Source organism: Lolium rigidum, chromosome 3 (genome assembly GCF_022539505.1).
Source record: "Lolium rigidum isolate FL_2022 chromosome 3, APGP_CSIRO_Lrig_0.1, whole genome shotgun sequence".
NCBI lineage: Eukaryota > Viridiplantae > Streptophyta > Magnoliopsida > Poales > Poaceae > Lolium > Lolium rigidum.
Window position 1 is genome coordinate 314,623,764 of NC_061510.1, and position 11,636 is coordinate 314,635,399.

The 11,636-nt window shown below is 41.3% G+C and overlaps 1 protein-coding gene and 3 non-coding genes across 5 annotated transcripts; 1 reads left to right on the plus strand and 3 right to left on the minus strand.

Moving 5' to 3' along the window:
* Window positions 1-1,479: 1,479 nt before the first annotated feature.
* Window positions 1,480-1,616, minus strand: LOC124705014. The gene has a single exon (XR_007003864.1). It is a non-coding gene; the product is annotated as a small nucleolar RNA snoR77 (small nucleolar RNA).
* A 161-nt stretch (window positions 1,617-1,777) lies between these two features.
* LOC124704991 lies at window positions 1,778-1,923 on the minus strand. The gene has a single exon (XR_007003843.1). It is a non-coding gene; the product is annotated as a small nucleolar RNA F1/F2/snoR5a (small nucleolar RNA).
* Window positions 1,924-1,969: 46 nt separating this feature from the next.
* On the minus strand, window positions 1,970-2,057 carry LOC124704831. The gene has a single exon (XR_007003710.1). It is a non-coding gene; the product is annotated as a small nucleolar RNA Z196/R39/R59 family (small nucleolar RNA).
* A 4,508-nt stretch (window positions 2,058-6,565) lies between these two features.
* LOC124703745 (mediator of RNA polymerase II transcription subunit 19a-like) lies at window positions 6,566-11,121 on the plus strand. 2 transcript variants are annotated; one of them, XM_047235973.1, is made up of 7 exons: window positions 6,566-6,696; window positions 7,087-7,163; window positions 8,290-8,579; window positions 8,654-8,893; window positions 8,981-9,035; window positions 9,133-9,291; window positions 10,734-11,121. In XM_047235973.1, the coding sequence occupies exons 2-6, from the start codon at window positions 7,118-7,120 to the stop codon at window positions 9,153-9,155; spliced, it is 654 nt and encodes a 217-aa protein (XP_047091929.1). In that variant the 5' UTR covers window positions 6,566-6,696; window positions 7,087-7,117; the 3' UTR covers window positions 9,156-9,291; window positions 10,734-11,121. The 2 variants fall into 2 exon arrangements, with proteins under 2 accessions (XP_047091929.1, XP_047091928.1); XM_047235972.1 differs by having other exon boundaries at window positions 6,624-6,696; window positions 7,099-7,163.
* The last annotated feature ends 515 nt before the right edge of the window (window positions 11,122-11,636 follow it).

The window sequence follows — 11,636 nt, forward strand, 5'->3', positions numbered from 1 at the left end:
GTTCTTCTTCCTTTATTTGAAATTTGAGGTGTTACAGCCCACCCAGTGAGCGACGCCAACTTTGAAGCCAAGGTATGCTCACTCGCCGTGGCTCCTCCATCAACCCTAGATCGCCGAGGTTTAATCTTGATTCACCTGCTTGTATTTGCAGATGCGGCAGGCGTTCGACATGTACGCGGACGAAACCAACGACCAGACGTTCAAGTACCTCAACGTCTTCGCCCACATCGAGAATTGCAAGAAGTGGGCGGAGGTACGCCGAAACCTCGCAAATAACAAGGGCGAGCAATATTACCCCGACACTCTAGCCCCTGCCGCGTCGGCAGGCCACCCCGAGTTTGGGCGAGTTTGGGCTGAAAGAACTGAAAAAGGCGGGTCATCTAGCCGAAAGGTTGCAGGCATCCTTCGACAAGTGTTGGATCAATGCGAGTGCGCACGTCGTCGAGAGGGACGAGAAGTACAACGTGCAGTGGAAGGAGATGCTCGCTAACCAGGACGTCCGGATAGCTTTGTTAAAGGCAACCTCCACAGCGAAGAACACTGACCTGACATTCCTGCAATGGATAAGGAGACGAGGGCTTGGTACAACACCCATCGCCAAGGCTTCAGCTACTTCGTCCTCCCCTTCGACATCCACTCCAACCACTACGACACAGGAAACCGAAGATGCAACCGACGATGCTTCGTGCCCAATGCCACGACAAAAAGGTACCACCAACGAGCCTATTGTCCTCTAGTTTTTGTTTTGATCGCCAAAATGTGGTTGATTCGATTACCAGAATGTGGCTAATCCGATCGCCAAACTATGACAATGCTTTTGTGTAGCGAGAAGACGATCTTTTAAAACTATCACCACTAATGAGCAAATGGCAGGGTGCAACCTAAAAAATGGTGCCCCACCCCCTTTTTTTCATCCAAGCCAGCATTTGTTAAATCCGGAATCCTTTTTTTATCCAATCCAACATTTGTTAAATCTGGATTTTCGCCTGGGGGCCGCGGCCTCAAACGGCTGGAGATCTAATCGCCAAAACGCATATTGAGGTCAACAGGTAACCGATCAATAGGTAGAACTTTTATGTCCAAAATATAAACTTACTGAATCGTGTACGCCCATTCAACTTATCCGTTCTGTTCTTTTTAATTTCTCATAGATTGCTACTGTTCCATATGGCATTCCCCATCCAAAAAAGCTTACGACAGGGACACGTTGAGACAGGGAGCAGCAACTTTTTTTTGACAGTGCACAGAATTAGCAATTAGATAAACGTCTGGTCGCTAATCATTCCATTTCGGGGTACATGGAACAATTTCATTTCTTCCACAAAGCAAAGGGAACTTGAAAGATTTGATTTGGTCAAATTCAAAAGGAATGGCTTTGTAATTTGACAATTGGGCGTCCTGAATAATCGGCCATTGTTACAGAGAGCAATTTCGTACACAGCCGTTCTGTTCACGATGCTAAATCTGAGAAAAAGAAAGATTGTTCTTAAGACTACTAGGCCGGCTTCATGGAGGGAAGCAGAGCATCCCCCTCAGCCAATCTGAAGAGCAGAAGATTTACTCTCCGAGCAACGCAACACCTCCATTACCACTGTAATCTGACAAAGGGGCTGCCTGAATCATTGCTCGTGGATTGGACAGATCTTTCGTACACAAGCCATGTTTCTAACTTGGTAAGATGTGACGAGAACACCTTTGTTCTGAGAAATATTATGACTTGAGCAATTAGATCCAGAGAAAATATTACAAAATAAAGGTAAATGATGTGGCATGACTAAAATGTAAACGGGGGTATAGTAACAGGAAGCTCCTGGTATGGGAGCAGCCAGTGTCGCAAAAACCCGTTCCCTGCTCGCTGTCTGCCAATCTAACGAGAAACAAGGCCATTGAAATAGACCAAGCATCAGATACCTCATGGCATATAACAATCTAAAACTTCCTAGAAACAGAGAATGGAGCATACGCATATTGCAATCTCTCAGCCGAAAGATGGTGATTGTTGTTGAGATAATCACAGAGGAACTCAGCACAATTAAACGACTTCATCACCGATTGCAACTAACAAAAAGCATACAAAGAAATAGCGAATCCAAAGAACATAGAGGATGGGAGAAATCGGGGGGCGAGATCAGATGGTAGTGCATGTTGTTTCTCATCATCTGAAGATGCAGAGATTTGGTTATGGATAGGTTTTTCCTCATTTCAACCCCCGTAGAAACGACTCAATGAGAAAAGTAAGCAGACGAACACGAAAAGCAAACGAAAATGACAAAGAAGAGAAGAAATCGCAGCTGTAGTACCGCTCTTGGCCAAGCAGATCTGGTTGTCGGTTGAAGGTGGGGGGGGATTCAATTTATAGGCGGCGGCGTCTAGGGTTTCTGATTTGCACGGGGAACTCACCAAACGGGTCGAAGGGCAAATATTGGGCCGGGCTACGAATTTTAGATGTTATGGGCCTAAGAAGTGCGGAGTAGTACATTTTCCTCTCACACACAGTAACAGAGCCACATAAAAAATGCATATCTGGGCCTCGACACATCGTGACAGATTGGTTCTCTCTTTTTTACAACAACAAAAAATTGATTCTCATGTAGCAGCAATAAAACCCCCTTGCAACATCTATGGGATGTAGTACAATCGTTGCTAAGTGTGGTTCTTCCGAGACAATACAAGCTTGTAAGGGGGAGAAGATGTGGTGGAACGAGGCCTCTCCAATTTATGCAGACATTATCGATGACAACGATAATTGAAAATGTTACTTTTAATTTTTGTCTGAAGGAAGCAAATAAGGTAGCGCATGATTTATCTAAGTTTAATTTTTTAAATAAAGAGTCTTGTAACTGGGTCAAGAAACCCCCTAGCTTTATTTTGAACAATCTCATAAACAATGAAACCATTGTTTATCATCTTGGTACTCTAGAAAAAAACAAATCGGTACGCAACATATAGGGCTCCAAGAGAGAGGGGATGACTTCTGAAACCCAGCTAGCTAGCGTTTCGTCCTCTCATCAGTGACGCCGTCGGTCTTAGGATCTTGGAGGTGTGGCGGACCATGGCCCTTCACCGGTGGGAGGTTTATTGTTCTTTTTAGGTTGTTTTCAGTGTCTTCTTCGGGATAATGAAGTGCAGGCTACATCCTAATGGCAGAATAAGGTCATCCCCACCCTATCCTCTCTCTAGTGGTGCACCTAGTGCCAGCGAAGGGCGTGTGGAGTTTTATATCCGGTAGATCTCCTGGGATCCGGTCCATCTTTGTGTTTGTCAGTGTGCTCATAGGTTTGGCACTTCCGATCTACGGTTCTTATCATTAGCGTTGCTTGTTGCTCTGTTGTGTTGGTCCATTAGGGTCTTAGCACGATGACTTCCCGTCTGTCTACAACAACAAGATTTACTTCGACAAGCTTTGCACAACTCCGGTGATGGAGGGGCAATGACGGCGGCACGCCTTCGCCTCGCGCCAGTGTTCGTAGTCTCCATTAGGTGGTCTAAAGACCATTTTGTAATTTTTATTACTTTTTGCGTTCTTTGTACTGTTGTTGATGATGATTAATAGATAGGTAGTCCTTTTCGCAACAAAAATGATGTAATTATTGTTTGCAATCATTAAAGCCCGCAGGAGAGTCCTGCTGTTTTCCTCAAAAAAAGATTAGTTCTCTCATTTCTCGATATACATCAACAAATCAATGGAAGAGGGTTGGAGGAAGAAGGACAAGCAAGCCATCACTTCGTTATTCCATGATTAGATGTATGTACACAAAAGTTATTAATTTGTTAGCCAACCAGTAAATCCCGTAAAATATGATTAGATTAAAGTTCAGTCTTCAGTTGTTGAATTATGATCTCTTGTTTATAATCCGCTAATATATGATTCGCTACAAAAATTGGCACATACATATCACGAAAACACTGAAATAAACACGAGCAATGGACCAAATGAGCTTACGATGATATTATCTACCATAATGCAAACACATAGCCTGAACAGTTTAACTTTTTTTTAAAGGACCATGTGATTGCTGAACACAACTATCTAATATATTCCAAGACTATAACAGACTGATCGCTCTGTTCTCTCCCTTTTTAGAGTCAACTTCTACTACGAGAGCCAATCCAATGCCCTCATCGGCGGCAACGCCGATGGGAGAAGGCTAAGGAGAGGTGTCGGTTTCATATCTATATATAGTAGGAGTCGTAAGTATACGTCTAGTGTTGAGTTTCAGCATTCTGTTGGTCTTTGGCTTCATGCCAGTAGATGGGTACTTGATCTGTTGGGCTCGATCATGTGTTTGCTGGTGGACCTTCTGCTAGTCGCGGCGCTCCGGTAGTCGGAGCCGAAGAAGACGGGGAGAGCTGCTGGAGTTTCCATCAATAAAGCCCTTTTATCCGGCAGACCTGGCGATTGCGACCACGGTATGGAGCTCTTCTTCTCGCTTCATGGTGATTCCAAGGAGAATAGCCTCCTTGTTGTGGACTGGGATGTGGCGGGTCTGAGGTTGGGGAGCTGTGAAGCTTCTCCATGGTGGGCTGGCATCGACGACTTCTTTTCTTTTACTGTGTCGGCCTCTTCAAGCTTCTTGGGTGATGTTGCTCTAGCAAGCTTCTTGGGTGGCTAGGGTGGTACTCCGTCATCTACTGGTTTCGTCGGGAATTTCCGACGCCCCCTCCTTCAACCTTCGGCGGGAGGCCCTTTCTACATTGCCCCATGGCAAGGACACAACCGGAGATGGTGGCAAATGCATCACCGGCGAGGTCGAAGTTTGCTCGAGGACCCAATTGTGTTTCTGCTATATTTTATGGGGTCCTTCCTGCAAATTGGAAGGACACAGTTGTAATTTTCTATTACTTTTAGGTCCTTTCTGCAGTATGGTAACACTTTTGTTATATTAATGCTAGTTTCGGGACCTTCGCGTCCCTTCCCTTGTTCAAAAAAAAAAACTGAGGCTATACCTGCAACTTTTTTCCAAGACAATGTGTAAACTTTCAAAAGGAAGTTTCATACCATCGCCTCCATGTGTTAAATTTATCCTCTCTATTATATAGTTTATCTTACTCTTCTAACCATGTTGCTGAGCACAACATCACTCATCTTGCACTAGTGCACCCGAGAATCTTGGCATAAGCGCATAGGTGGATTTCCTCACCACAGAGGACCACCACCATGCTTTGAGAAACTCATAGGCGAGGAAAAACACCACACAACAACCACATGTTGGAGGTGATCTTGGAGTGTCTCTGGGCCCGAAAACTCTAGCTATAGGCAATTCACAAAAACTGGCTAAACTGTCGACCACAATATAATTGGGTGCAAATTGTGACATAAAAAAATTCATTTCATTCTGAAGATTTAGCATATCCCCTACGTTTAGTAGCACGGAGCAAGTGCATTCCTATGAACAACCACACTTAAGTGAAGGAGTAAGGCTATGGCTACCGAGACATTCATGAGACTATTGGTGTCATGTGACCTTTGTGTGGTTCCACAAAGAAAATATGGTAGAAGGTAGGGATGATTGCGGAATTAAGCCGGTAGTTAAAAAGGTAATATAATGCGTGACATGATTTTGAATTCTAACATTAATGTGGGATATCTGGTCAGCAATGATAAAATCTAGCATGCAAACGCACAACGGGTGAATTCTAATTGGCTACCCATATGACTATATAGTATATTTTATTTACTGGATATCTTTTTGCATGATCCGTGGCCGCAGGAGGATTGCGGTTGTTATTTAAGTCAATTATAAGTTGTCCGTTTCACATATTTTACTTACTCCAAGCACGTGAAATATGTAATATACTCCCCCGTCTCGGTGCTTATGACACACAAAAAATTCCGATATTTCCTCAATACTTAAGGCGCGGATGGTTGTGGATCGCTAATCCCCCAAATTTGCCCCCTGCTTTCTCGTTCCCCCTCCTTAAAACCTGGTCGCATTAACCCATGATCCTGAAAAGCGGTTGGTGTGGCCCGAGAAACGAGGAGGTCCAGCGAAAATGAAGAGTCTAACGCGTGCGGAAGATGCGCTAATCGCACGAGCATGCAGGGGCAAAGGCGAAAACTAACGGTTACTTTCTCTCACACCCTTAATAACCGTGCAAATTTTATTGCGCCATAAGCAATGATGAGATGGAGGGAGTAGTGATGGGAGAGTGAACTCACCACCCACTCCAAACCGTACAGGCAAGTAATATTAATGGCAGCGTGAAGTCACTACCAATAAGCTAAATTATAGGCTAAAACGATAGAAATAAATTGATAAAAATAATGTAGATCTGTAAAAGAAGATTCAGTCAAATATATTCTTATAATTCCTACGCTAAGAATTTGCTTCAGGTTTTATAGATGTGCTCTAAAATTCTCTACTCCCGATCATTGAACCAGAAACTAAAAGAGTTTGGATAAACTGTTTATTGTGTCTACTCGCGACTCGCGAGAGCAATAAAATCTCCCGGCTCAGTATCTAGTCTGACTCTAGAAGCCAAAGTCGCTCCTCTTTCCCGTTCTAGCTTCCGCCGTTCCCGTACCTCAGCGTCACCGCCGCCGCCTCGATCCCGCCCCGTGCTCCCCGTCTCACACGCGTCGCCGCCGCTATCGCTGTTCCCGTCTTCCTCGCCCCCCCGGAACATCGCGCGTGTTTCTGCTGCTGTCTCAATCCGTCGCAGTCTTTGGCCGTTGGTCCCTCCTTTGAGTTTGAGGTATGAGCTAGGTTGTTTGTTATCTCCAGCAGCGAGCGATTCTCTTAGTTAAGTTAATCCCACTAGGAAGGAGGGGAACTTCACAGTTTATGGGTGTGCATCGGCACACCATCTAGATCCGCCCTTGGGTGCAGATTAAGTATTTGGTGTTAACAGATTTTGACACCACGAATCTTTATACCGCTATATAACATCTAAAATATCGTTATTCGAAAACATCTAAAATATCTGTGACCATACATAAAATTGTGGAAAAATTGTCACAGTGGCAGATGCAATTTTTTATTTGCAACTTTGGTGTTAGTTAAGCCTACCTAGTACAATATTTAGAATGTTACCAATTAACTTCGCTTTTTCCCCCTTTGGTTGCTTATGTGTATGTTTTTGTAGATCAATTCTTAGGCGGACATGCATTTTGCAAATGTCGGGCTCTAATCAGATGGCTTCAGATGGTAAATTTGGAAAAGGTAATATTTTAGGTACTATTTTAATTCTTCTTCATTGTATACGAACAGTGGGAATTCATACTAATGTTATGGCATAGCACGTTGGGCAGATTAGAAAACCATTCACTGTATAGAAATTGAGTGATAAATATATAGTATTCCCTCCGTTCCTTGATATAAGCCATATAATTTTTGAGAAAATTCCAAAATATAAGATATATTGCGTTCTATCACTTGTATGGAGATTTTTTTTTACAAATTTTATTATGTTTACTTATCAAATGTGAACTCCTCTAGTTTCTCACGTCAATTAGTCAGAAGTAATCTTGGCCAAATCTGCTCTAGCTTTGCCTCCAAATGTGTTATTCATGCCAAAAATTATACGGCTTATATTTAGGATCAGAGGGAGTATATAGGAATAAAAGAAAAAGATTGAGTTATTGCGCTTTTGATTTGTTTGCAAGGCATGAAGCGTGACCATTTCTTGTCCATGGCCATGGGTTTTACTCACTTGCCTCCTAAGTTGGTATATCTCTTTCTGTTACAGTGAAGTCACGGTTGATAAATGCGAATCCGAAACCATCTTATATTCTAACCCTAGAAAAATAATCTAGGTGAGCACATGTTAAATTTGCTAACCTTTTGAGTTCAGCATGATTATGTTGCTTTCATTTGATGACCTGGATAGTACTGAAAGTTTAGTTTGTCCAGAAGAACATCTCTGTCAGTAATGTCTCCCTGCAACTCAACTAAATCCGCTCCGTCATGCTCGTAGCATGACTGCTCACACTTCATCTCACCTATTATATTTTGTTTTGAGTAGATAAGTTTGTGAGTGGCATATGCTTACAAGTTAACAGTATCAACCATGCTGAACTATTTCCAGCTCATGTGATTTCTTATATGGGTCAAATGTTCATTATTAAATAAGTATTTTGGTGTTATGTATGTGAAATATTAAGTTTAGACCTACGTAACACCTTGTACAACAAAGCGCGTCCACCTTCGCTGCTGAACTGATTCTGTTCAGAGGCTTCTATCCTTTGTCAGTTCTGGCCTGAAGGACCGATCTTAGTTATTGCTTACAAATGCTGTTTGCTAAAAAGAAGTCTCAGCTCTTGACACACTGAGTTTCGGTGTATTTCAGGTCCTCGAGAACTCACTGGTGCTGTTGATTTAATTAGCCGCTACAGGCTACTGAACCATCACAGTTTCTTTTGTAAGAAACCGTTGCCGCTGGCTATCTCAGATACAAATTATCTTCACAATGTTGTGGGTGATACTGAAATCCGTAAAGGAGAAGGAATGGAGATAGATCAACTCATTCAGAATCCAGACATGAGGGAGAAGAAGACTGCTTATATTCAACCCTTCGACATGGAAACACTAGGACATGCATTTCAGTTGCGAGAAACAGCGCCGGTAGATTTGCCCTCGGTAGGATATCCCAATAGAACATTTACTTATTTTGCTGCATTCACTCCTTGTTTCAACACTCTTGCATTTACCAGGCTGAAAAAGGTACTCCAACTATATCGGGGAAATCCAAGGTTAAGTCCAGAGACAAAGTCAAGAAGCATAAAAAGCACAAGGAGAAAGACAAGGACAAGGAACAGAAGAAGCACAAACATCGCCATAAGGATCGGAGTAAAGATAAGGAAAAAGATAAAGACAAAGACAAAGAAAAGAAGAAGGATAAGAGTTTGCATCATGATTTGGGAGCTGACCATTCCAAAAAACATCATGAGAAGGTAGTCCCATTTATTCTAAATGCTCAAAATTGAGCAGATTGGCTCAGATTTCGCTATGCTCTAAATTTCCACGTCTTTTTTTTATAGAAGAGGAAGCATGAAGGAATTGAAAATTTGCCGGATGTACGTAACAACAAAAAAAGTAAGGTAGCATTGACTAAGTATTTAATTATTGCAGTGGAATGTTTCCTTCAATAACACTTTTGTCTTTGTTACCGTTCCTTGTTGATATATGACAGCACAAAAGCGCAAAACTCAGTGAATTGGGCAATGGACTTCTTTTGGCATCAGATGTGACAACTTTATTTCCGTGTTAGTTCTCGCAATGTGACTCCATGTTTTATGCTGTTAATGGGTGGCTCTGAAGGTCTTTTTTGTCACTAGCACTTCAAATGGAGGTATCTGTCCTTGAATTTTCATCAGATGTTATTTGATTGAATTTTGTGTCCGGGATCACTTGATAGTTGATATACGTAATGATGAATGCATGGCTTGAGTATCTTGGCTTGTGTTAAGTTTTGATTTGATTTTTGTACATGTCTTTTGCTAGTGAAGTTATGCCATTTTATTACATGAATATATAGTTCCCTTTTTATTGCATCTTTCGGTGTCGGAACTAAGGTCACATTTTCTCCGCCATCTTTCAATATTTATATACCCTGATTGTGAGTTTTATTAAATATGACTCAGTCGTTCTGAATCTATAATGGTAAAGTCAGTTCTCGTTAGAACTTTGGCTAATTTACTGTACATATCAGCGCATAGTCAAGTTATTGGACATGCTAATGTGGTGGTTGATGATTGTGTCCTTGAGCTGTGTATGCTGGGTGCTGTGGGTATAAGTTGCTAACCTCCCATCAGTTGTAACTTGTAAGTGACCAGTTAAATATCTCGAGGGGTAATTAAACATCTATTGGTTCTAGTTTATGGCCAGTTTCTACCTTCCAGTGAAACCTGGGGACAGCTTTAGGCCTTTTTGGTACTAGAGTTTTTATGGAGATTAGTGGAGATAATCCCCACAAAACCCCAAATCTGTACTTACTTCTAAAACCATGTTTGGTACTAGAGTATTGGTCTAGTTTAATTCCCACTTGTCCCCACTTTTCTCCAAATCATAGTCTATTTTCCTCAATCCCCGATACATTTCCCCTACCTAGTGGATTGAGGATTGAGATTTGTGGGGATTGGGTGAAAGTAGGGGTTTCACCCTAACCCCTGGGGATTATCCCCACCTAATCCCACAAAACCACTAGTACCAGACAAGGCCTTAAGGGGTTCTTTTGTGATGTCAACATTGGGTATGAGCACCTATATATGTTGTCATAAAAGGCGGAAACAGACCACAGTTTGGATGTGTGCACTAGATCCTTTCTGAAGTCACTCAGCCCTGTTTTGTTCCACTTTGGCAAAACCTTGCCAGTGGAGCGCTTTAGATGACTTTATGTAACTCACTAATTTGTACTACAGCACATAGTGGTCAGTGTAATACATGCTGTTGTATTCGGAAACAAAGATGTTGACTTCAAATGTGATTTTCTGTAGACTAAAAATAAATCACATAACTTGGTTAGATTCTGGCTGTTGAATTTGAATTAGAAATAAACAAATAGTGATGCACAAACTCTCAAGCATTACAAAGTGGCGACTCTGGGGTACTTTTGATCCTTTTTTTAGGCTTTCTTGTTTTTGCAGTAGTAAGGTCTAATTATCATCTTTGAGCCTTTACATATTTTTGATAATGCTAGTTGTTCATTTATTAATCAGATCCGCAGGGAGTTACTGGTAGCATGTACCGTCTGGATAATCATCTAATGCATTTTTTTTTATTGGTATGATGCAGTTAATACAGATGGAATTTCCTTTATCAAGTTGCTGCAGTTAAAAGGGATGCCACTAGTCAAGACTACCTTCTGCCATGAATCAATTCTGGGGAAACGTGAGCTTGTCATATGGAATTATTCAACCCTTTTATTTATGTCAGTTTACACCCGGTAGCAATTCTTTACCCTATCCTGTAATTCAAACAGAAAAAAGGCTTAATGTCAAAGCCACATGATCTGACTATGTACAACTGGGACAACTTATCCGACACATACCATGATCCAGCAAATTCAGTTGTGGTGATGAAAGAAACCCAAGTAGCGGTGTCCTGTGTACCAAACATCTTATTTCGTAACAATCAATTTTTATTGATGAATTAATTAAGGCTGTCAGATTGACCATGGAAATCTGTGATTAAACTGGGTTCTTGCATTTCCTTTTTTGGTGGCCCATCTATCATGGACTGATGGACCAAATAATACAAGGTGAAGTGTATAGTTCTCTAAAGATCAGGGTTATTAGTAATTTTTGTCAGTATCAGAAATGTAGCATCACATCATAGGATCTTTCCGTTTTTACAATTATATCGTAGTATCTTTTTGAGGAAAATTACAGCATAGTATCTAATTAGTTTGTAGATTTGGTGCACATGAGCATCAGTGCTCTCGGTTTTTAAAATATTTGAAAATTGTACATATACGTTTCAAAAATCGTCATATTTATTTTCTGAATACATACATATGTCTTGAATATTCTTGCAAAGTTTCGGTAGAAATTGCATTGTATTTTGTGCTACAGGATTTTTTTTTTGGCTAGGTATAGGGGTAGATATTTTGTTAGAAATTTATCTTTTTTCTATATCTCAAAATACAACATATTTTTCTCCAATTTTTTTACCGTACCTTTAAAATGTTTATATTTA

Bases quoted from the DNA above. Each gene is read 5' to 3' on its own strand.
- LOC124703745 (XM_047235973.1), top strand. From the start codon at position 7,118: ATGTCGGGCTCTAATCAGATGGCTTCAGATGGTAAATTTGGAAAAG. The intron at 7,164-8,289 runs GTAATATTTTAG...GGTGTATTTCAG, and splicing joins AGATGGTAAATTTGGAAAAG to GTCCTCGAGAACTCACTGGT. The intron at 8,580-8,653 runs GTAGGATATCCC...TGCATTTACCAG, and splicing joins CGCCGGTAGATTTGCCCTCG to GCTGAAAAAGGTACTCCAAC.